Below are 26,743 nucleotides of genomic sequence, written 5' to 3'. Positions count from 1 at the left end.
TTTATTCGTTTGCAGGTGAAATAATCAGAATAACTTGCATATTATCTTCTCTTTATAATTGCAGCCCACATTTTTCCTTTCAGTTGGGTTTGGAAATCCATGCACACTAGTTTGTCTACTTTTGCACGTAGAAGTTTCAAGCTTGTACTCTGTTTCATCATTACTATGCTTAATTTACTCCTCTTTGTTTTGTGAGCAACACTATAGGTGTTGTGAATGTATTTCCAAGAAGTGCTACTGAACACCGATCAGGTAAAATATTGCTTTTACATCCTGAGAAACTGAGAATTTTCAATTGTTTTCGCCACACACACAATATTGCACGGTGGATGGAAATGCATTGGAATCAATTGTTCAATAAGCAGCATTGTTCAGTTGTAACGTTATCATGATCTGATTGTAGAGGAGAAACCTCTCCTGCATTCCATGCTTTTGTGTAAATAATAAACCTAAATGTGTGTTTTGTGTTTCTGCTGATACAATTGAAGGCCTCTTTGCTTGGATGATCTCCACATTCCAGTAAACCTGAATAATGACAATGTGTTAAAGTGTGTCAGCAGTGTCATGCTATATGCGGAACGAGTAATATTGTTATGAGGAAATAAAATTTGCACCCAAACTTGATGCAACAACATGACCTGTGATAAGCATTATGGTCACAATAATTGTTTTCTCATTCTTTCACAACAGTGAAATGCAATGAGAGACATTAAATTCTTTTCAAAAGGAGCTGCTGCCTAAAAATGTTGTCTAAACTAACAACAAAAAAAGTGAATTTATAGGATTAGTTAGTAGAAAAAGGTGCAGAAATATAACATAAACATTGGTAAAACAGTCCAAATGAAGCTTGATTTGCGCACCAAAAAACAAACAAACTGTAAAATGACTACAAAATGCTGTGCCTGAGTGTGAAATCATAGAAGTTTTAGCCACTAGAGGGAGTGTATTCACAACAAACAAAGGCGTAGTTTGAAGAGTGCATGACTGAGTGTTGAATTATGGGAGTTTTGCCACTGGAGGGCATGTATTCGCAACAAACAAAGGTGTAGTTTGATGAGTCTGTGACTGAATGTGGAATTATTAGAGTTCTGGCCACTAGAGGGAGTGTATTCACAACCAACAAAGGCGTAGTTTGAAGAGTCTGTGACTAAATTAGGGATCATTAGACATTTGGCCACTAGAGGGAGTGTATTCACAACCAACAACGGCCTAGTTTGATGAGTCTGTGACTGAATGTGGAATCATTAGTTTTGGCCACTAGAGGGAGTGTATTCACAACCAACAAAGGCGTACTTTGATGAGTCTGTGACTAAATTAGGGATCATTAGACATTTGGCCACTAGAGGGAGTGTATTCACAACCAACAAAGGTGTAGTTGGATGAGTCTGTGACTAAATGTGGAATCATTAGACATTTGGCCACTAGAGGGAGTGTATTCACAACCAACAAAGGCCTAGTTTGATGAGTCTGTGAATAAATGTGGAATCGTTAGGGTTCTGGCCACTAGAGGGAGTGTATTCACAACCAACAAAGGCGTAGTTTGATAAGTGCATGACTGAGTGTCGAATTATAGGAGTTTTGCCTTTATGTTTTCACAACCAACAAACATGTATATTGATGACTCTGTGACTAAATGTGGAATCATGTACTTCTGGCCATTAGAGGGAGTGTATTCACAACAAACAAAGGTGAAGTTTGATAACTCTGTGACTGAATGTGGAATCATGGGAGATTTTGACCACTAGAGGGAGTTTATTCACAACAAACAAACGTGTAGTTCGATAACTCTGTAACTGAGTGTGGAATCATGGGAGTTTTGGTCATCATCAACTCATCAATTTCAATAACTCTTCTGTTGATGAGCATCATTTCGGTTTTGTTGTGCAGTTAAATTCATTGAATTTCTACAAAGTATGTTGTAGACTGTAAACTCAGACTACTCTGCTCTCATCCATGTTTATTTTCCTCATTTAAATATTATACAAATTATTAATTAAGTTATTGATATTTTAGCAGTTAGTAGTTTTGAGAAAATATAAACAGATGGTTCAATATAATCCCAACATATACTGTATTTTATAATAAAAGTGATTTGATTTGAGGAACTCCACCATTATGGGATCAGAAAAATATCAATAATAATAAAAGTTTTATTGTCACTTCACCAGCAGGATGTTTGTTAAGATGAGGGTAAAGCAATGCAAAAAAACAGTGACATAAGACCATATACAGAATACAAATATACATAATACAGTGTAAAAATACAATGGCAATATAATGACACAAAATAAGCAAAACAAGCATTGCAATCAGCAAAATTAACATCAAAACCTACTTTACCAGCATATGCTGTTTTTAAGCGGTTAGGATAGCATATTTTAATTACATATTTATAGTTATATAGTATGAAATCCTTATTGCTATTTTTTTACCCGACTGTGACTTTTATTTTGGAAAACCTGCTTCTTTTTAGTCGGTGACTTTAATTTTGAAAACAAGACAACAACAAGCCGTTTCACGCTAACCGCCGCCTCTCGTGCTTTCTTGTTTGTCTTGCGCTCTTGTCGAGTTTAAACAAACTGAATTCAGACTATCTACATTTAATACATTGCTGAAGAATAAAACCAATATAATGTTTTAGTAATTTCCGAAATTGTTAAACGCTTTTTTCCGGTTAGCTTCCGGTTTCCACGTCTCCCAGTTGGCTTTAGCACGCTTACGTTTGCAGCTATTTCTGCAAGAATTCAGACACTTTTATAACTTCTTTAGCGTTTGAGAGAATAAACAAACGATCAACATATCTCCTATTACTTATCTACTGATTACTAATACTTATTCAGTCTCTACTCTACGTCTGTGGTGGTATTGCAGCACACAGGGGTGTAAATATGTGTGTTTGCAGACACTGAAGATGGACAGAGATTTACTCCGACAGTCTGTGTCGTTTCACGGGGAAAACCTGCTGTCGCTGTTGAAATGTGAACAGAATGAAAACCCAGACTTTAAACATTTGGCCTCTGATCTCTACAAAAGCCTTAACCAAAGGTAAGAGGAGTTCACAACTGCTGCACGTGGCTATTTTTATCCCTCATGCCTGCGCTGTGTTGACAAAACTCAAGACTCCTGAAATAACCCATAAAGCACAACTGAAGTCAAGAAAAACATAACATGACTTCATTGATTCGTAGTATTTCTGTGTAATGTAATTCTGTATATTCTAGATAAATAATATAAATATTTACACTTTAGAGTCTATATATAATATTATATAATAAGTGTGTGTGTGTGTGTGTGTGTGTGTGTGTGTGTGTGTGTGTGTTTAAGAATGACCCAGTACCCCAAAACCTACTGTAAGTGTCAATTTGTTTGGATATTAGATTTCTATATTATCTAAAAGCTAAAATAAGCCACATAAAATAGAGGTAAAGTTGGTTTTATATTTGCACATTCAGACTTTCCCCTTAATAACATTATTTCATAAAAGTAATATTTCCAAACTCCAAATAGCAAAATCATATTAGCAGCCAATGACTATCAAAGTATAAAATTGTTCACAATCAAATAAACAGTGTTAATGTTGTTTTCAAGTCATGCTTGCATGCTAATTCCGATCGAATATTCAAAGTAACATGGTAAACAATATAGAGACTTCTAAATGAACGAATGTGTGAATATAAAACCAACTTTACTTCTATCCACATAAATAAGTTTTGTTTGCTTTTTTCGTGATAAAACTAGAGCAAATCTGTAATCTGATCCTGAAAAAATTTACATTTTAGTCATTCAAACTAAGTACTTGTCAATGCATGGTGCTAAATACAAATGTAAATATCCTGAGGGAAGATGTTCACCCCTCACAGATCTCTCTTTTAAATGAATATTTTCCAAAAAAAAATGCTTTTACAATAATATATTTGTTCATATACGTTGGATTAGTCAGTACCAAAGCTAAAACTGTATTTAAACTAACAAAATAACTGAAGATCACAGATGAGTACTCACAAATATTGGGGGAGAATATTAAATAGAAATTAAATAATAGGAAAAATCTAATTGTATAGTTTGTATGTGTGTATAAAGAAATTTAATTAAATGTTCTTTGTTTTTAATCAGGGATAAAGATGAGCAAAGTCCCGTTCTGGAGCAGTTTATAGCAAGGAAAGCCGATCTTCTGTTCGCACCGTCATGGAAAATCTCAGAACCAGCAGACGAATGGCAGGAGGAGTTAGGAGGTTCTCAGTTATTCATAATCAGATTTCTGCTGTATTCGTTCTTAAACATCTTGAAAAATGAGTTTGCTGTGTTTTAGGAAAGTTGTCAAACATGTGTATAAAAGAATCCATTAATTAACCGTTTGCCATAGTTCGTGATTCATGTTTTATTATTGAGTTCATCTCTGTGCCACCGACTTTTAATATTGAACACCATCAACTTTTTAATGTTGAAATTAAAGCTGTCACTTGCTAGTGAGCATCTCTCTCTCTTTAGCATGAACAGCCCTGAGTGAGAAGCAGCCGTCTGCCATTAGAGTGTTTGATCTACCTAAGATAATGTCACCAATTAAGAGGATAATAAATGTGGAACTTTAGATGAAGCACAAATGAACAGCGACAGGAGTCATCATAGACACCAGCATTTGACCCTTTTCACACATATAACATTCATTCATTTTCTTTTCGGCTTAGTTTCTTTATTAATCCGGGGTTGCCACAGTAGAATGAACCACCAACATATCTAGCATATGTTTTACACAGTGGATGCCTTTCCAGCTGCAACCCATCACTGTGAAACATCCACACTCTGTCAATTTTAGCATACTCAATTCACCTGTACCACATATCTCTGCACTGTGGGGGAAACCCACACGAACATGGGGAGAACATGCAAACTCCACACAGAAATGCCAACTGACCCAGCCCAGGCTCGAACCAGCGACCTTTTAGCTGTGTGGTGAACGTGCTACTCACTGTGCCACTACACAGATAACAGTAGTCTTGTATTTGAATCTGCCACTATGCTGAAACAAAGGCATTGGTAGCTCCGCCCTCTTTTAAAAAGAGCCCAATCTCATTTGCATTTAAAGCGACAGTCACCAAAACACCACAATTAGGATCAAAGCCTAAAAGGGTCAGTTTCAGAGAGTTATGAAACGTTATTTGTGTGGTATTTTGAGCTAAAACTTCATATACACACACTCTAGGGGCATGTTTACGTCTTATTAAAAGGGGCATAATAGATCCCCTTTAATTCTGCATTGGCGTGAATCATGCATAAAAGACTTTTGTTGCTGCCAGTTGGTCCGGGATGCCCTTAACCTGTTTCACTGTGCGTTTTCTTGTAATGGACAGAGATGTTTTTATTTATTTTTATTTTTAAAAAGTCATTGATAATAATACCCGTGTATGAGTGGACTTGACCCGAGAGTATAAAGGATGAGCAAAGGATTCATACGGTCCTAGAAAGCCTGGAAAATGCCTTGTCAAAACTCCAGCACTTTTCCAGGTTTTCTAGGACCGTATGAACCCTGTGCTCGTCATTTACTCACTTGGAAATAACGTCATCATTCAGCGTTCACCATGTGCATGTAGACGTATAACATGACTGAATATTTACCTGAAAGTAATGGGATTTTAGTAGTAAAAATGTGTCTGAAATATTGTGCTGCTGTTTCAGAGGCGTTTGCCGTCATGCCTCCGCTGGAGCAGTTCATGGAGGTGTCGTTCGAGGAGAGACGCGAGCTCTTCTACCGAGATGTGGAGCGTGGAGACATGGTCATCGGCAGAATCAATTCGGTGCGAGACTTCGGCTTATTCGTGACGCTGCTCTGCACCGCTGGTGGACTGAAGAGAGACATTGAGGATCTTGAGATCAAGGTGTGCTTGCATAGTTTGTCTCTTTATTGTTGTGGCTATTTATTAGACATTCTGACTATATGATAACCTCACAATGTGGTTTCTACTTTAAGATATGCTCTTTTTAAATGTCTGGGTAAAAACACAACTACCCCCCCCCATTTAACACAATATATTTTATTTTAAAGGGCACATAGGTTACCCCTTTTTTCATATTTATTATAAGTCTTTTGTGTCTAGTATTTGTACACCTATAACGCTCCATTCACACGGGCCGTTAGTGTCAACGCTTCCCATTCACTTTGAATGGGTGATGTCAGGCGTTGCCGAACTGCATTGTGGATCCGCCGGCGCCGCTTCAGAGGCGTTGCTCGCTGCAGAAGTTGGGACTAGCTCAACTTTTCAAGCGCCGATGCAAGCGTCAACCAATCAGATCGCTGTATGCAAATACATTAGCTAGACAGTGGCCTATTGCTGACTGAATTTCATTGGTTGACACTGCTATGATGATCGCTTCAGCCCCAACTTCAGACACGCCTTCAGTCAAGCGTTGACGATAAAGTCCGGTGTGAATGGGGCGTAATAGCAGCACACACACACACCACTCACATTAGTTTTTGTGAATTGTGGGGACGTTCCATTGGTAAAAAGAAGCTGCACACTGACACTTTAGCAAGCCGACAAAGCCACCAAAACAGCCCTAGCAGGAAAGCTGAAGAACTGTAAAATCCCACCTTCAAATCTAAAGCCACTAATAAAAGGCTATATTCTTAACAAATGGCAAACACAAAGGGATCAGTGCCCAGAAAACAAACCTTTTGAAATTTAGCCTGAAATAGGAAAAAAATCTCATTTATTTTTTAAGTCAAGACACGATGAGATTGTTTATAGAAGATGCCACATTGGACACACGAGACTCGCGCATGAACATTTACTCAAAGGAGGAGAACCCCCAAACTGTCTTTATTGCAGCAAAAACCAAACTGTTAAACATATTGTTGAGGAATGCCCCATTTTTAATGTTATCACACAACAATATTTATCTAGAGAGACTTTAAAGGAAATATTTGAAAATGTGAATCCATCTACAATTGAAAAATTTTTATCAAATAGAAAACCTTAAAGTGTTTTAGATTTTTATCTTATATATTTATCATTATTGCTATTTATGTATTTTACCTTGGACATTATTTATTGCTGTTGATGACTTTTAATTGTTAGAATATTTTTATAATTATAGAAAATTGGTATTTATAAAACGTGATAAACTTGATCTATTTTCTTTTTGCCATGACATAGCCATAGAAGCTGAAATGGCAATAGAATTAAAACTTTCTCTGACACTTTAGCTCTCAAAAGTCAATTTAATTGGACAACGTTAGACCTTCAAGGTCTACTTCATCAGGTCACATCCCATATATGTTTCCATTGGTTTTTATGCTGTACAAAAACTGTATTTTCTAACGCACCCTACACCAACCCTCCCCGTCACAGTGTATTTCCACTACAGCATAAAGTCTATCCTTAGTGCTGCTAGTTGGGATAAAAACACGTTATTAAATGTTGTATTTCTTTAATGTTCAGCATCTGAAAGCACATTCATTCAATCATTTTCTTGTCGGCTTAGTCCTTTTATTAATCCGGGGTCGCCACAGTGGAATGAACCACCAACTTATCCAGCAAGTTTTTATGCAGCGGATGCCCTTCCAGCCACAACCCATCTCTGGGAAACATCCGCACACACACACTTATACACTCATACACTACGGACAGTTTAGCCTACCCAATTCACCTGTACCACATGTCTTTGAACTGGGGGGGAAACTCCACACAGAAACACCAACTGAGCTGAGGTTCGAACCTGCGACCCAGCAACCTTCTTGCTGTGAGGCGACAGCACTACCTACTGCGCCCCTGCATCGCCCTGAAAGCACATGCATGACTAAAAACATAACTAGTTAAGACAAAATATGCTTTATTTAAGTTCTTCCTCTTTTAATTTTGCTGATAATAAACTATTTAATGCAGTTTATCACTGCTAAAAAATGTGTTTTGTGTCTCATTCTGTGAATCATTATTTCCAACACTCGACTGAAGTCAGTTTGGAGTAAAAACAAGTCTTAAAATGAGTGATTTTCACATTCAGCATCTAAAAGCATATGCTGGTGATGTAGTATTGATTGCAGAACTGGCTTTACTGGTAAAACATCCCTGAAAATGACCTTTTATTAATCACTTTGTATTAATCAAAGCAGTGGCAATTAAAAAAACAACTTTAAGTTTCACATTAAAGTGTCTCTCAGGTGATCGTTCTTGATTTTAAAATGATTTAGAAGTCTATTTACAGAAAAATAGTAATAGTTTCTGGTGTAAACATTTCTATATTCATAAGGAAATGATTGATTTAAGGGTTTTTCTGGGAAGTTACAATATTGATGTAAATAATGTCAATATTATCAGTCACAGTGTGCAGTATACACAAGAGTTTTTCCACTATTATTTATACAATTCTAAATGAGTAGCTTTCTAAACTGCATTGTGGCTGTTTTGTTGAATTGAAAGTGTTTTAATAATGAATATTCTCTTTTCGAAGGCCCTCTGTCCAAAAAGAGAAGTGCCTTCAACCGGAAACCACGATGATCCTTTGTCGTATTACCAGATCGGGGATTTAATCAGAGGTGCGTTTTTTATATTTATTTTCTCGTTCTCAAAAACTTGTATTTGAGCGTTTAATATGTAAAAACATGCTCATATGTTCTGTCATGTTCTTTGATTGTGTGCTCACCTTCAATGTTTAAGCGATATTTAAAACTGTTCAACTTAATACAGTTTTTAGCAAAGAAAAATAGTAGCGTAATGCCTCTAATTTTATAATCAGACTTGATATAAACAGTCTGCAGAAACACTTTGATTGACATTCTCCCTTTGTATGATGTCATCAGAGGACGAAAGCCCCGCCCACTAGTGACCATCTCTCCCTCATTAGCATACAGCTATGCTAACACTCTTTCCTCTAAAAAAAAAAAAAAGCACAATCTCACTTGCATTTAAAGCGACAGCCATCAGAACACCACAATTAGGATCAGACCCTAAAGGGGTCAATTTTAGAGAGTTAGAACATTATCTGTGTGACATTTTGAGCTATAATTTCACACGCACACACACATGCACTCACTCTAGGAAAATCAGAGACTTTTTTACATCTCATAAAATGAGGCATAAAAGGTCACTTTAATAAAATCTAATCGCAGTATACGATTTCAAATGACTCTTTATTATAAATTTGTACACTTTAAACACATTTTAATTTAGTTTAATATTAATTTGAGGGTTTTCAAGGTTTGAAAAGTGCTGAGATTTTGGATAAATTGCTTGTTGTTAAAATGCAGCTGTGTCGCTTCTATATTAATTTATATTACCAAATAGTTTCCCATTTAAACACAACATTAAACGTGATACATTTTTGCTTTTGCATGAAATTAAAGTGTAATTTAACATTTTAAAATTGTAAGACAACTTGCTGCACAGCTTTTGAGTTGACTCAACTTTTAAGCCAAATATTGTATTTGACTCGGTTTGAGTCGACCTAAAAAGCTCTGCAGCAAGTTGCCATTGCTGTGGCGTCATTTTAAAAGTGGGCGGGACAGCTGTATGAAATCCAAAAATTTGCATTCCTATTCACCTGTTTCTAAATAGTCATGCTCTAAAAGTGAGGCAGATGCAACCCCCCATCCCACCCGGTGGCTACGCCTCTGTGTCCAGGTATATTTTCTGGAGGAGTTGATCTGGTGCACCTCTGAAAGCATCTAGTGGACTCAGACACGGCGCCGAACAAATATACGCTGTTTTTCAGCCTTCCTAAAGCACATAAAGCACAGCTATCCTCTCAATAAAATCCATGTTAGCCATTTAGCATTGAAACTAGTGTCGCCAGACAGACAGAAGCCCCGCCCATCATGCAAATCCGTGTCTTCTGTGAATTTAATGCGCTAATGAAGCAAGTAAACTCAAAATGTTCACTCGTCTATTTACGCATGAATATCGATATTTATTCGCGCATGCCGCGTCTGGTGTGAACAGCATAGCAATTGCTTTGTATAATCAGCACTTGCCTCTTCTCGTTGAATCGCTGAATGCCTGCTCAATTGTAAGTCACTTTGGACTAGTGATATCACAACACTGAAATTTCTGAACCAATTTGATACTGAATTATAAAACGTCTATTTCCCGCTAACATTTGAGCGCTGTTGAGCACGTACTTAAACACCGCTGAAACAAATGACTTGAGAAATGACTCGCAAAGGTCATCAGTATACCGCTGTTCACTGAGTGCAAACACAGATACATGGACTCTGGGGCATCAGCAGATCGCTCATATGTCAGGTCACAGACAGAGCAGCTGATAGGCGTGGCTTTAATATGCTTCTTGTATCTGTGCTTGCGCTCTGAACAGTATCCTATGAGATGGCCCTATGAGATTCAGATATGATTGGTTAAAGTGTTGGTTTTGTGTTCCAGCTGGAGTGAAAGACATCGACCGCTACCATGAGAAGTTAACCTTGTCTCTGCACTCGTCCTCTGTGTCTCCGCACATGGAGAAAGTCAAGCTGGGCGTACTGAACAAAGAAGATCTGCCTCTTCACTACACGTACGTCCAGCGCTCTACACTGTGTCCGTATTTTCTGTTCATTTACGTTGTGAGTTGCATTATAAGATGTCGACTTTTAATGTTCAATATTTAACTCTACCGTTTAACAAAGTGTCTTTCATTGTCATTTTTGTAGTGTTAGGTAATAATATTTAGAGAAATACGCCTGTAAAATAACAGAAAATCTGCTGCAGTTTATTACAAGGTTTTTGTAGCGTATCATACAACACTAACCCAGAGAATATAGCACTGGAAACTATTAACAGTGTTCATTAAAGTCACTTTTTACACCATTACCAGTTGTTGGAAGTAAGATCAAGCTCTCTTAATGCAATAAAAAAGCGAAAACTGCAGATTTAAGGATGTTTTGCTGTGTATATGTAACCCCGCCGGTCCTACACCACCCAACCCGCTCCGAGCTGGTATTGAACCGGCGACCTTCCGCATGGGAGTCGGTTACTCTATCATGAAGGCTAAAGACCATGGCCTCTAGAATCTGTCGCTAGAGCACCTTTAGAGGTCAGAGGAGTGAGGTTTACCTGCATAGCAGCTACTGGCTAGCCTCCGTTATACTCACCCCCCTAAACCTCACTCCCATCCGGGTCACGGCACCAATGTAACCCCGCCGGTCCTACACCACCCAACCCGCTCCGAGCTGGTATTGAACCGGCGACCTTCCGCATGGGAGTCGGTTACTCTATCAAGAAGGCTAAAGACCATGGCCTCTAGCATCTGTCGCTAGAGCACCTTTAGAGTTCAGAGGAGAGAGGTTTACCTGCATAGCACTTACTGGCTAGCCTCCGTTACACTCACCCCCCTAAACCCCACTCCCATCCGGGTCACGGCACCAATGTAACCCCGCCGGTCCTACACCACCCAACCCGCTCCGAGCTGGTATCGAACTGACGACCTTCCGCATGGGAGTCGGTTGCTCTAACAAGGTGGCTGAAGACCATGGCCTCTAGCGACTGTCGCTAGAGCACCTTTAGAGGTCAGAGGAGTGAGGTTTACCTGCATAGCAGCTACTGGCTAGCCTCCGTTACACTTACCCCCCTAAACCTCACTCCCATCCGGGTCACGGCACCAATGTAACCCCGCCGGTCCTACACCACCCAACCCGCTCCGAGCTGGTATCGAACCGGCGACCTTCCGCATGGGAGTCGGTTACTCTATCAAGAAGGCTAAAGACCATGGCCTCTAGCGTTAGTCGCTAGAGCACCTTTAGAGGTCAGAGGAGTGAGGTTTACCTGCACAGCACCTACTGGCTAGCCTCCGTTACACTCACCCCCCTAAACCTCACTCCCATCTGGGTCACGGCACCAATGTAACCCCGCCGGTCCTACACCACCCAACCCACTCCGAGCTGGTATCGAACTGGCGACCTAACCCTAGCTCCATTACATATATTTGCTTTCTATTGCTTTTAAATGATGTATGCTGCTTCTTATACCTTCATATATTTGGGGTGAAATGGTTAACACATTCGTCACTTGGATGTTTGTGCTTTCTCATCTTCAGTCGAGGTGAAATCGTTTCCTCTGACAGCAACGAGACCTTCGAGAAGCTCCTGGACGAGTCACTGGGTTTGTCGAACCCGTTAAACGTGGATTTCCTTCTGGGCAAACTGGGAATCAGTGACACACAGACTCCTTCACTCATGAGGGGTTTGCAGAGGTGTGTGTTTGGCCTTTATAGATGCTTTTATTTCAGTTAAGCTGGTTTATATATGGTTGAAGTTGGAATTATTAGCTCTCCTGAATATAGAGAGGATTTTCTCAACACATTTCTAAACGTAATAGTTTTAATAACTCATTTCTAATATGTCTGTTCACAGTAAGCGCTTCAAAGAGGAGGATTTTGCTACGACTATAAGAAAGAAGCAGTCTGTTTCCTGGGCCTTAAAATGGTTTGTTTTTACCTGCTTTTCTTCATGATTTTCAATTAGATCATTATTTTATCGATTGACTGGATTTTTTTGCTTACATTTTTACTTTACATTTTGTCATAAAGTAACTCTTAGACATAGTTTTATGAGACAGAATGAATCCTATAGAAGCAACAACAAAAAATCCAAAACAAAGTTTTTATAACCTTGCTTCTCTAATGTGAGACGTTGCTCTACTTTGTGTCTTTAAAGACTTGTTTTTAGTGGTCGACGGGTTATCAAAACTTGGTTTTGGATTTATTTAGCTTGTCTGCTTTACATATTTTCACATAGTGAGACGTTTAGACACTGCTTTAATTATTTATATTTGTCAGAAATGACAAGAAGGCAAGTTTTTATAACCTTCGTTCTTTAATATGTAAGGGTGTCATGATCCTCCAAATCCTCAATTCGATTACATTTTCAATTCTAAAGGCACGATTCGATTTTCGATTATGAATAATTAATTAATTAATGACCAATTATTTATTTGTAGCCTACCGTTTAAACTACCTGACCTGCATGGTCTTTGTTTTACCCATAAACAAATCATACAGTAAAATGAATAAAGGCAAGATACACACATAATTACCTCCTGTCAATCACTTTTTTCTGCGGGACTCGTGAATAGGCAGTGATCTGTGTCGTTATAATGGCGTCGGTAAAAAAAGACGCACAACCAACAGGAACCAGCCAACAGTATCTGAGGTGTTCGCTAAAATGACTAAGTACAAGTGAGTGAAAGATTGAAGCAGTCCTCTGACTGCCTGGACCTGCTGTCTCGAGCGCATGGCTGTGTGTGCGTCTGTGTCTGTGTGGTCAATGATGTGCGTTTTCAGAGGTAGAGAAGAGGAGGGCTGCTCAGAAATGCTACATGCCACTGTGGATGTCAAATCGTTGTTGTTCTAAAATGCCATTTAAAAACAAAGACAGTGTAAACAGGGGCTGAGTGTGTACTTTTCGCGAGCGGATTTGCAACGGGGGCGGGCGGAGGATTGCGATGCCGGTGTTGTCTATTGGACAAACTGTACGTAATACGTACATAGCAGAGCTTGCAAAACTGTGTTTTTTTTGTCGACAACACGAACGTTGTCAACATAACTCACTGGAAGTCCAAAATGCTTAAACACCGGCGACTTCATTGAAAGAGGAGAGGGTTTAAGTTCTGTCGACGGGTCTCCTGCGTCTGCAGTTTAACAAGCACTTCAACAAGCCTGTTTTTTTCCCGCTTGGCAAGCCAAGCTGACGTGACATGGGGACGTGGCAGCATCGACGATTCTATTTTTTGATTCGATAATCGAAATTGAGCATAAATTTCGTTCGATTTCGATTAAAAATTGAAATCATGACACGCCTACTAATATGAGACGCTGTGCCATTTTTTGTCCTTAAATAGTTTAAAAATAGTGTCCTTTTTAGTTTATAAAAACTTGGTTTATGATTTTTTTTTAGCTTACATTTTTACTTTACATTTTGTTACTACACATAGTCAATTTTAGACATTGATTTATGTGACAAAATGAAACCTAGACAAGCTAAAGAATCTAGAAAGAAGTTTTTATAACCTTGCTTCTCTAATGTGAGACGTTGCTCTACTTTTGTGTCTTTAAAGACTTGTTTTTAGTGGTCGACGGGTTATTAAAACTTGGTTCTGGATTTATTTAGCTTGTCTGCTTTACATATTGTCACATAATGGCGTTTAGACACTGCTTTAATTATTTTTATTCCTCAGAAATGACAAGAAGGCAATGGAAACTGTTTTGATTGTCTAAAATTGGCATTGCTTTGGGTCTCTGATTGCTTTAAAGTCCACATGAACCCGCATTTGTTTTGCATTGTGACGCAGTTCCTAGAGAAACGAAATATTAAATGAGGAAACAGCAGTGGGCGTGGCTTGTTTTTTCTGTTGTGAGCTGATTGGGTGGAGTAAAGTAGGCGTTTCATTCAGAAAGATGGAGAAAAGGCTTTGTGGAGAGTTATTACAACCTAACAGACTCCTCCCGCTCCCCATTTCTGTTTGTTCACTAAACTGACTGCTGGAGGGGCGTGCTTAAGTGTGTTGGCCCCGCTCAGTAGACTGTAGGAACTATGACGTCAATTTGTATGCAAAAACCCGGGAGCGAGTTAGCATTTTAGCAGCTCCAGTTCCCTCGTGCCAAAGTCAACAGGTTTTTTTCCATGGGATTTCAATGAAATCGCTTAAATAATGCAAGATGCATTCACGTTTTTTTCTACGACATAAAACACATCAGTTACAGCACACTCTTGATTTATTAAATCGGTTGCGCTTCTTTTAAACGACGGTAGCTATCAAGTTGCTAAATGGGACTGCAGGCGGTGTCGGGGACATTATACGTCATCAAGCTGAGCTGGTCTGGAGCTCAGCCCGCTTGTGTTGGGCATTTGGATTTGTCTGTGATTTAAGCATTTTCATGAATAGTAGAGTTTGTAGTGTTTTTTTAATTGGGATTTCATATTGTGTGTAGATAATGCCTTCACATGTGACATTTAGTTGTTGATCATTTATTTTAATTAAACGATATAATGAAGAGACAATAACTTACCAGTGCAGCCTGTCTCTCTCCTGCTCTCAGCAATGCAAACGTGTGAATAAATGTGTAAAAATACTCACATATTAACTGTCTTTTTAACGTGATTGAGTGATTTTTCGGCGGTTTTTCAGCATCTAAACACATTTAACTCTGTCATTACTGCAATATTTACACTCCTCTTTAAAATGTATAGCAGATGTGACTGTATGGGCTGCAATTAAACTGAATTTAACTGAAAACAGACAAGAAGTGCATTTTCAGATCTCGATTGAAGATTACAAGGACAAACTTTTTCTTAATGATATGCACAGATGAATTGTTCACAAAACTAGCTATGTGAGCTAACAAAGTCAACATGGTTAGTTTTAATTTCATGTGTACTTTAAATAACCTTAACCTGTATAATCCTGTATAGAACCTGTGTATTACTTAATAATTGCTGAAATATAAAAGTGTTTGACAGTATGATTTCTTCATGATTTCAGTGTTAAAACCGGCGTGGGTCATTTTAAGTCTGGCCGTCATGTAGATGCGATGAACGAGTACAACAAGGCTTTGGAGATCGACACCAACAACGTGGAGGCTCTGGTGGCCCGCGGAGCTCTGTGAGTCTCCACAAACCCACCATCATATTCACACACATTCTATTCCAAATATTTCCCAAACGATGTTGAACAGATTCAGAAATTTTTCACAGTATTTCCTCTAATATTTTTCTTATTTGTTTTATTTTGGCTAGAATAAAAGCAGCTTTTAGTAAAGTGGTTTCGTTTGAAAGTATAGAATCTATATTTTATGCACATATGAAACTCAAATTTGAAAGTGTACCTTTTAGGTTGTGTGTGGTCTAGCGTGCTGTAATTAATGTTGGTGGTTCCTGCACATGTCTGTAATCATAGGACAAAAGAGAAATGTCTCCACCATAATCTATGCAGAAGTTATTGTGTTCCAACTGATGAGAGGTGCTGTACAAGCCACAGAGAGCGATCACTGTGTTCATATTTCACTATTCTTTTGTTTGATCAAACATAATTCAGTGTGTTTGGAGCACGTCAGACATATAAAAGGATTACTTATGCACATCAGCTCACAAACAGAGGAGAATGGCCCTGAAGCGCACAGCATAAGGTGAGAGATGACAGCTGTCTGTGCTATCTGGGGCTGCTTATTGATCATGAATGTATTGTTTTCACTTCTGCACCATGGAAACACCGAGATTCATTCAGCAACTGTTTGATATGTGAATATAATTCAGTAAAAAGAACGCTAGAACCGTATGAGCACCGGCAAGAGCTTTCATTTGAGCTATAACTTGTTCATGTGTCATATGAAAAATATGAAAATGAACCAATGCTCAATACCCAGCTCGGGTATTCAAAATACTGTGTATTTAAGTGTAAATAACTTTTGTACAGTAGAATAAAAACCAAAGTGATGCAGATATGTGCATAAAATATAGATTCTACACTTTCAAACGAAACCACTTACAGGGGTCTGGTGCAATGCAGCCCTTTAAATCTGAAAGCGAAAGTCGATGACGTCACGGACCTGGTACCGGGTCTGCAGAGTTTAACTGGTTAAAGGGTTAAAACATAAATGAATAAGTGGCTGAAAGTGTGTTTTTTTTTTTTTTCAGATACGCCACCAAAGGCAGTCTGTTGAAGGCGATTGAGGACTTTGAGCTGGCTCTGGAGAACTGCCCCACACACAGAAACGCTAAGAAATACCTGTGCCAGACGCTGGTGGAGCGCGGAGGACAGTACGTCTGTTTATTCCCGCTTTACATCTTTTATACCTCACCAAACACAGCTTTACAGTCACTTCATTTACGCTGAATTACACTGAATCATTCTGCTTTCTTTAAATATATAGTCAAAACACTACTTTCATTAATAATGTTTATAGCCCAGCATGCCATGCTATCGAGTCATAATATTTATATTTCTTTCTTTTTTTTTGATGCTATATATTTTTAGATGTGATGCAGATGAGTTTATTAAATCTTGCAGCCTATAATGACTGATTTTACAGCAACTTTTCTCAAACTTTGTGGAAGTTCTAGTATGATCTGCTGTAAAAATGCACAAAATAAGCTTATAATATTAATGTTTTGACCCACTGTATATATTTTTAGACCTGATTTTGGGGTGCAAAAACATCAAATTTTGCAGAGACTTTTCCAAAATTTGTGCATTTTTTAATATGATTGCTGTAAAACTTCAGACAATTGTCAAATTTTTACTTTTTTAATGCAGATTTTTACAAATCTTCTGCATTTTCAGTGTAATTTGATGTAAAAATACAGAAAATAATCTCAATATTTTGCTTTCTTTGTATGTACTTCATATTATTAAAGATGCTGATTAATCATAGCTATTACAATGAAGTTACACAATACCTGAAAAGTGACTAACTTCCCTGCATTCTGTTTTAAATAGATACGGTAAGTAAATGTGTTCTGTCACAAATGTCTCCATTAGGCTTGATAATATATTGTTTAAGCTAGAGCCCTGCATTTGAGTCCCCCCTCTTTCATGCCCCTAGTGCTGGGTTTTAATTTAATGAAATGATTGAGAACATTCAAACTTGCTTATATGTGTTTTGCTATCTCTCTGATGATTTCTGCACAGAGTTGAGGAAGAAGACAAGCTAGTGACGGCAGAGAGTCTCTATAAAAGAGCCCTGGTTTTAGACGACACGTTTAAAGAGGCGGCAGAGGCTCTGGAGAAACTGCAGATCCGCATCCAGGTGAGCTGGAGAAACCTGTCCGCCAGTCCGCATTCACTCAGACAGTCAGCTTCTGGTATGCCTCAATTTAGGCACACGCTGTACTGTATCTCTTAGTTCACACAGGGTTCCCACACTTCTTGAATTTCAGACATGTGGATTCAAGGCCTGGAAAGAACTTAAGCGCAAACAGAGATCCTTGATAGTGCTGGAATTAAATTCATTTTATTATTTTAATAACTGTACTCAATTGTCTAAAACTGATTGGAAAAATGCAGAAATTCCTAAACTGAAATTCTTAAAGGTGCTTTATGTAAGTTTCTGACTCCTCTAAAGTATAAAAACACCATAATATGTTTGCAGATATTTCAGAAGCATGCTCAGTGAACATTCTTGTTTATCAAAAAAACATGGCTGAAGTCCAATATTCTGCTTTGAACGTGCTTTCTGTGCCAGAATGGTTGTTTTTGTTTTGGCCATTTAACCCGCCCAATGCCAGTTTAGCCAATTATATTTCAGCATGCCGGGTTGCCTTGCTGGAAAGCTGCACATTTCATTCATTCATTCATCCATCCATCCATCCATTCATCCATCCATTTATTCATTCATCCATCTATTCATTCATCCATCTATTCATCCATCCATCCATCTATCCATCCATCCATCCATTCATTCATTCATCCATCTATTCATTCATCCATCCATTCATTCATCCATTTATTCATTCATCCATTCATTCATCCATCCATTTTTTCATTCATTCAGTCATTCATCCATTCCTTCATTCATTCATCCATTCCTTCATTGATTCATTCATTCATCCATTCATTCATCCATCCATCCATTCATTCAACCATTTATTCATCCATCCATTCATTCATCCATCCATTCATTCATCCATCCATTTATTTATTCATTCAGTCATTCATCCATTCCTTCATTTATTCATTCATTCATCCATTCATTCATCCATCCATCCATCCATTCATTCAACCATTTATTCATCCATCCATTCATTCAACCATTTATTCATCCATCCATTCATCCATTCATTCATCCATTCCTTCATTCATTCATCCATTCATTCATCCATTCATTCATCCATCCATTCATTCATTCATCCATCCATTCATTCATCCATTCATCCATTCATCCATTCATTCATTCATCCATTCATTCATTCATTCATTCATTTATCCATTTAATCATTCATTCATTCAAAGTATGTGTCCGTGTCTGAAATGCAACCTCAGGTGGACATTAGCAGACTCCGAAATGAGACGCAGATTCAGAGTTCCACATGAGGTGGTTATTAGTTAGCGAAAAATATAAATCATACAAGTGTAAACATCAGGTGAGCAGGTTACACTGTACCCGCTTGTCCTAACAACATGTTACGTCAGGGGTGTCCAAACTCGGTCCTGGAGGGCCGGCGTCCTGGAGAGTTTTGCTCCAACCCTAATCAAACACACCTGAACAAGCTAATCAAGCTCTTACTAGCTATACTAGAAACTTCCAGGCAGGTGTGTTGAAGCAAGTTGGAGCTAAAGTTAGCAGGGCACTGGCCCTCCAGGACCGACTTTGGACACCCCTGTGTTTTGTGATGAGATTTGCAGTGATAAGCAATTTGGTTGTTTGCACTAGACAAAACACGACTGATGTAAATACAGCCATTCAGAAGCACAAAATAGTGCACTCACTGCATTCCAGCCGCATGGTAAGGTTTATAATCGAATTAATACATATTAAATGTCTTTAACATTAATAAATGTAGATGCTGAATCACTGATATGTGCTGGTTTGCACAAGTCTCAGCTCTAAAGTTAAATTTCAAACAGTTTATTATATTGTCAAGATCTGAGTGGAACTATCTGCTGCTACTTTCAATAGTATGGTAGATTCTAAAATATAAATTTCAGGTGTTGATTAGGACAAAAACTCCTTTTAATATGGAGAATATGTCTTAATCGCATGCTTTTTCTTTATAGTTAGAACACGACTTGAATCAGCCTTTAGGCTTGATAGTTAGGCACACTGCTGTTGATGTTGTCAATCTGGCAACCTGTGCTTGCACGTGTTTCGAACCAAGCATGCAATACCTAGTTCAACCACTGGGTGTCAAACTTGCATACTGCACCTTTAAGCTCAATAGCACTGACAAATAATGCACATTTCAGCAATATTTCAGAAACCACATTTAAATATCACCAGTTTTGGGATATTTGAACATGCCTTGTTAAAATGGTCAACTTTTGAAATTACTCAAACATTTTTATGTTAATATTAAGTGTAAGTGAAATGTTAAGTAAAGACTTCCATGGCGCGACATATGCTGGGGTGTGGATTACAAAAGTGCTGGGTTTAAAATGAATGAAAGTCCTTCCATGAAAGTGTGGGAACCCAGTTATCAGTTTATTAAAGTTTATATATATATTTGGAAGTTTTTAAAGACTTTATGTCCCTCTAAATGTACAAATAATTAAACAAAAATGCTTTTAATTGTAGTATTCCCAATTAATATCCTAAGGGACCAGTTATGTAGTTAAAATGGACTTGAATCGAGTGTGCATGTGTGCTCTGATCTATTCTACCAGTATTAAAGTACAGAAATTAAACAGTCATACATAAAATAACACTATAAATGGTTTTAAAATAAATCTGTTAATCTTTAATAGATAATCTAAGCCACATTGTGATTATCAATGCTCAAATGATATATTGTGCAGCCCTAGTCTGAGAGTTTGACTCAATCTACTTTGTGAAAAGCTTCAGAAATAAAGATGAATTGAATGCTCAGTATTGAAGTACTGATGAGGTATTCTTGTCATCTATGTGTCTACCTGATCTCGGACCTGTGAAACCTGACTGATGGGACTTTTAACACTGGGTTAACATTAACGCCCCATGTGGACTTGAAACCCGCCACCTTTGGTTTGTATTCTGTTCCTGGCTCTACGGTAAATGCATCTTCCGATCATTGATACTTGTAAAATGTTTTGTCATTGCTTACCATCCTGAATGCTTGGCCTGGGGGTGTGAAAAATGGTGCAAATCAATGCATGCTTGACGAATATGCTGCAAATTATTCCCCATTTTACCCTGTCAACGAACTGCTTTAAAGAAATCACTTAAATTGAAAGAGCTGGAAGCTGCGAAAGAGCAGGAAAAAGCTAAGACCGCGGAGACGAGTGCTGAGAAATTGCGTAAGATCCTAAAAGAGGAGAAAAGGTAATGTTTACACCACCCTACACACACACACACACACACATGAATGATGTTTACTACTTTAATGCTCATGTTTGGTCACATACACACACCGCAGGTCAATATATAATTAATTAATTTAGTCAGTTTTCATTGCAAAATGTTCAGCGCATGCGCGTGTTTATGGAGCTAATAATAAGCCAAAACAATCTGAATTTGAACTGTGTTAAATTGAACAATTGTAAGTTAATAATACTGATAATGTCCTATTAGAAATGTTTTGAATTTGTATTTCTTAACTTGATAATTGAACATCTGTAATTGAAGACAACGGCTGCGTCCGAAACCACATACTTCCATACTAAATAGTACGCTGTATGCGAGCAGAGTAGTATGTCCAAATTCATAGAATTCGGAAATCAGTATGCGAGAAGTACCCGGATGACTTACGACTTCCGGCAAGCTTCTGGAGTGCGCATCCCATGCACGCTGCGCTATCCCATAAAGTTTTGTTTTATGTTTACCTCATAGTTAAAGTTGCTGCACGTCCGCCGGTTCCTGCCTCAAAATGAGCGAGTTTAAGCCACTTGTACATTCAGGAAGTGTTCAGGAAAAACAAAACACCAGCGAAGAAACTCGACACAGAGGAACATTTACACCTCACTGCCAACTAGTGGTTTGGAAGTGTATTGCAGAGCAACAGAAACAGCATGCAGAAGTATAAATGCACAGCTACACGCGTTGCATGCACTGTGGGTCACGCCGATGACTTGACGCAGAAGTATAAACCAGGCTTTAGGTGGACGTAGGAAACTTACTGAATTTACTCAGAAACATATTGCAGGAAGGTCTCTGTTGTGCTTGGGGTTGAAAGAGTGAGAAATAAAGATTACACGGATATATAGCTTGCCTGAGACCCGCAAGTATTTATTCAGAGAATAAAAGGTAATCTGTACAGTGCATCGTTGTGTATGGAATATGGTTAGTCTGCGTCAGGGGTGTCCAAACTTTTTGGGCCGAGGGCCAGATGCAAAAAAAAAAAAAAAAAAACGTTGCGGGCCAGATTTTACATACATCACACAGACACGCATATATATATATATATATATATATATTTATTTATTTATTTTTTTCCCAATTTCTGTTTAACGGAGATAATTTATTTTTTTTATTTAAATTTTTTTTTCCACACATTTCTAAACATATTAGTTTTAGTAACTCATTTCTAATAACTGATTTATTTTATCTTTGCCATGATGACAGTAAATAATATTTGACTAGATATTTTTCAAGACACTTCTATACAGCTTAAAGTGACATTTAAAAAGCTTAACTAGGTTAATTAAGTTAACTAGTCAAGTTAAGGTAATTAGGCAAGTTATTTTATAACAATGGTTTGTTCTGAAGACTTAAGGGGCTAATAATTTGGACCTTAAAATGGTTTATAAAAAATTAAAAACTGCTTTTATTCTAGCTGAAATAAAACAAATAAGACTTTCTCCAGAAGAAACAATATTATCAGACATACTGTGAAAATTTCCTTGCTCTGTTAAACATCATTTGGGAAATATTTTAAAAAGAAGAAATAAATCAAAGAGGGGCGAATAAATCAGACTTCAACTGTGTAGATAGATAGATAGATAGATAGATAGATAGATAGATAGATAGATAGATCATAACAAGAACTGCTGCTTAATTGAATGCATGTGATAGCGACACCCGGTGGTTATTTATTGAATTACATTCATTTTTTGTATAGCGGGCCAGATTCTATTGATATTTTTAAACTGATTGTGGGCCGCAGATGGCCCGCGGGCCGTAGTTTGGACACCCCTGCTCTACGTTATTGCGGATTATTTTTAGAACGTAACTCTCGTGAATAATGATGCACCACTGTATTTGTAGAACCATCCAGAAGGATCAATTAAAAAGTCATGTGGTATTGTCTAAAACCGTATAGTGTGTGTGTGTGTGTGATCATACAAATCTGTGAGTATTTCCTCCATCAGAACATGGTAAGAACTCATTTCTGTTTTACTTCATAAAGCATCACTGCTGCCGCTTTCCCCTAAATCTGCTGGTTTCACTCTTTGTTTTGGCTTTTCTCACAGAATGAAGAAAAAGCGAAAGCGTTCGACCTCCTCCTCCACATCCTCAGACTCGTCTTCCTCCTCATCGAGCGACAGCTCTCCGTCAACCAGTCGCAAAAAATCCAAAAAGCGCAAGCACAAGCGCAGACGCTCGTCCCGCAGCAGCAAAAAACACAAGCGGCGAGTTTCCTCCTGCAGCGATAAAACAGCAGAGGACGATAGAGACTGGTTTCCGGCTCCTGCAAACACCTCAGCCTCATACATCAACCAGAATCAGTCGATCAGTAAACTAATGAGCGAATCGGAGCCGGTTTGGGGGGCTGAAAGCAGAGGTAGGTTTGAAGAGGATCTGGAGGGAGGTTCAGATCAAGTCAAACCTGCGGGATTCAGATCTGGAGTCAATGGGGAGCCATTGAAAGTGAACGAAAGAGTTGGAAACCGTAGAGATTCATCCTCCTCGACTCAGTCCGAATATTCACACAAGTCTGAGCGCCACTCTGAGTTTTCAGGAAGAAATCCGAGTCGGTCAGAGCGAGCCGGGAATGATGGAGGGAAAACCAACAGCGCAAACACGAAGAAAGATCTTCCTTTAAACCTGCTGGACATCTTCAGTCAGATCGCAGAGTTTCAGAAGGACAAAAAGCAGAAGAAGTGAAAGCTATAGATGTGTGTTGCGTTCAGTTTGGAGGAGTGAACTAGTTTTCATGACTGGTACTAACAGGGTTAAAGGGATAGTTCATGAAAAACTGAATTTTGCCATTATTTGCTCTTGCTTTAAATTAGTTTGAGTTTTTTGTTGAACACAAAAGAAGATATTTTGAAGAATGTTGGAAACCTGCAACCGTATTTGTTCACTTATGGTGGCTGAGAGAGTGTAATGCTCTGCAATTTAAGAAATAGCATGCGATCACAAAAATACACCAGCAAATTAAGAAAAGATCTGTGTTAGTCTGACAGCAAATGTGCTGCAAATCCTTACAACACGAGCAAGTTGAGTAAACACACTGCAATTTTCTCACAACACATGTAAATAGCATGACGGAAAAGTTTCAAGGGGACCCTAAAACATGACTGATCTGGATGTTTACGTTGTTTATTGAGGATAATAATACTAAGGCTAATAATTTGCATATGTTGTGTAAAAATGCAGCAATTTTTTTTTTATTTGTTTATTTTAACATCCCGATTACACAATTCCCTTAACATAATGGTTATTTTGGAGGAGTAAAACTAGTTTTCATGACTGGTACCAAACAGGTTAGGGTTAGTTCACACAAAAGCTGGATTTGTCATTATTTACTCACTCTTTACTTGGTTTAAATTAGTTTGAGTTGCTTTTGTTGGACACCTGTAACCATTGACTTCCATAGAGTTCGTGTTTTAAGGTGGCGGAGAGAACTAGACATGCTGCAATTTAAGAAAACATGTGCGATTACAAAAAAAAATGAAAGAAAAGGTCTTCGTGTGTCACAAATCCACACAACACAAGCAAGTTCAGGAAATCTGCTGCAAACTTTAATAATGCAAACAAATGAATCAAATGTGCTGCAATTTCTCACAACACATGTAAATAGCAGGGAACACAACGGAAATGTGTCAAGGTGACCTTAAAACATGACGGACCCGGATGTTTATGTTGTTTATTGAGACTAATAATACTAATACTAATAATTTACATATGTTGTGTAAAAATGCAGCAATTTTGTTTTATTTGTTTGCATTTTCTTTGTTTATTTTAACATCCTGATTACACCATTTCCTCAAAGTAATGGTTATTTTGGGCGAGTAAAACTATTTTCATGACTGGTACCAAACAGGTTAAAGGGTTAGTTCACACAAAAACTAGATTTGTGATTATTTACTCACTCTTTACTTGTTATAAATTAGTTTGAGTTTCTTTGTTGAACACAAAAGAAGATATTTTGAAAAATGTTCGACACCTGTAACCATTGACTTCCATAGTACTTGTTTTTTTCGATAACTGAGGGAACTTAACGCGCTGCGATTTCAGAAAATGTATGCGATTACAAAAAAAATAAGCAAATTAAGAAAAGATCTTCATTAGTCTGACAGCAAATGTGCTGTAAATCTTCACAACACAAACAAATTAAGAAAATGAGCTGCAATTTCTCACATCACATGCAAATACAATGGAAATGTTTCAAGGGGACACAAACATGTGACGGAGCCGGCTGTTTTGGTTATGCTTACTGAGGCTATTAATATACAAAAGTAATTTTTTGTGTTGAACACAAAAGAAGATATTTTGAAGTATGTTCCCTGTAACCCTTGACTTCCATAGTACTTGCTTTTTATGATAGCCGAGGGAACTTAACGCACTGCGATTTTAAAAAAATGTATGCGATTACTAAAAAAACATCAGCAAATTAAGGAAAGATCTTCATTAGTCATTGACTTTCCTAGTATTTGTTAAATACTTTAGTCGAACTTAAATTTAAGAGTAAACATGCGATTACAAAAAAACAGCAGAAAATTAAGGAAAGATGCTCGCTAGTCTGACAGCAAACATGCTGCAAATCCTCACAACACAAGCATTTAAGTTGAGTGTAAATTTTCACAACGCAAACAAATTACGAAAAAGCGCTGCAATTCCTCACAACACATGCAAACAGCACGTGTTTCATGGGGACCCTAAAACATGACGGAGCCGGCTGTTTAGCTTATGCTTATTGAGTCGAATGCTATACAAAAGGCGAGGGAATGGTGTCATCAGGATGTTAAAAATAAACAAACTCGCCTTTCAAAGATCAGCTACAACTGCACTGAGCAATATTAGCTCAGTATAGCTATTGATATTAGCCCTCTCGTTCGCACACACATAGCAATAAACAATCCAAACACAGCATCACGCTGTCTCATTCACACACATACATACGCATGCTCGCTCGCTCGGGAGCGATATTGTTAGAATGGCCATTCCCATCCAAAAATACACCAGTTACTGACCGCTCCCACGCTTCATTCAGAAATCTTCATTCGCTGCAAGAAATCTGGTCGGGTCCCGTGGCTACTGCGGTACAGGCTCGGGAATGCAGACCCCTAACAGAAACTCATTCAGCGTTTGAAACCAATTTAAAGAGAGTAAATACATTTTTGGGGGGGGGGGGTGAACTGTCCCTTTAAGCCTCCAGTATTGTGATTTACATATGCTAGATGATTATAAGTTGATCAAAAGCGTTTAATTCGGCAATTTGAGGATGGATTAGATTGATGTCGGGAGAAATCTGAAGCAAAAGCTGAGCGGTTGCCAAATGTGCTGCGAATGACGCCTCAGTGTTTTGAACTGCATTCAGTGTTCAAATAAACCAATGTGCTGATGAAGGAAACGCTGCTGTGCCGTTTTGATTTTTGTCTAAGATAAACACAAGTAAATTCAGATTTCCACTGATGTCATGTACACATGCTGGGGGTGTAAAATACGGTGCTTGATTCATTTTAAATGTGTTAGTGAGGGAGCACTCAACCTAATGTGAGTCCTAATGCCCGAGTATAGTGCAGGGGATGCTGTACTGTCAGTGAGCGCCGTCTTTCAGATGAGGTCCTGACTCTCTGTGGTCTTTTGGCAGTTCTGGTAAGGAGTATGGTGTAACCTAGGGGTGTTTGTCCTGGCCAAATTCTTTCCATTATCGCCTCCCAATCATCCCCATTCACAGACTTGCCTCTACCACCGGCCCAACCCCAATTCTACCCCTTCACAATTGTCTTTAGCTTGAATGCATAGGGCT

The 26,743-nt window shown here is 38.2% G+C and overlaps 1 protein-coding gene across 6 annotated transcripts; it reads left to right on the top strand.

Moving 5' to 3' along the window:
- Nucleotides 1–2,496: 2,496 nt before the first annotated feature.
- On the top strand, nt 2,497–26,344 carry ttc14 (tetratricopeptide repeat domain 14). 6 transcript variants are annotated; one of them, XR_015521177.1, is made up of 14 exons: nt 2,497–3,045; nt 4,114–4,232; nt 5,674–5,873; nt 8,446–8,530; nt 10,371–10,500; nt 12,019–12,174; nt 12,335–12,406; nt 15,462–15,581; nt 16,613–16,735; nt 17,607–17,724; nt 20,825–20,931; nt 23,019–24,254; nt 24,815–25,119; nt 25,381–26,344. XR_015521177.1 is itself a non-coding variant. In NM_001014314.2 (12 exon segments), coding segments are annotated over 12 exon segments (1,998 nt in total). In that variant the 5' UTR covers nt 2,533–2,911; the 3' UTR covers nt 23,653–23,834.
- Nucleotides 26,345–26,743: the final 399 nt, after the last annotated feature.

The sequence above is a fragment of the Danio rerio genome, chromosome 22, assembly GCF_052040795.2.
Source record: "Danio rerio strain M-AB ecotype USA chromosome 22, GRCz13ab, whole genome shotgun sequence".
Classification (NCBI taxonomy): domain Eukaryota; kingdom Metazoa; phylum Chordata; class Actinopteri; order Cypriniformes; family Danionidae; genus Danio; species Danio rerio.
This window is presented reverse-complemented; position numbering and strand designations above follow the sequence as displayed.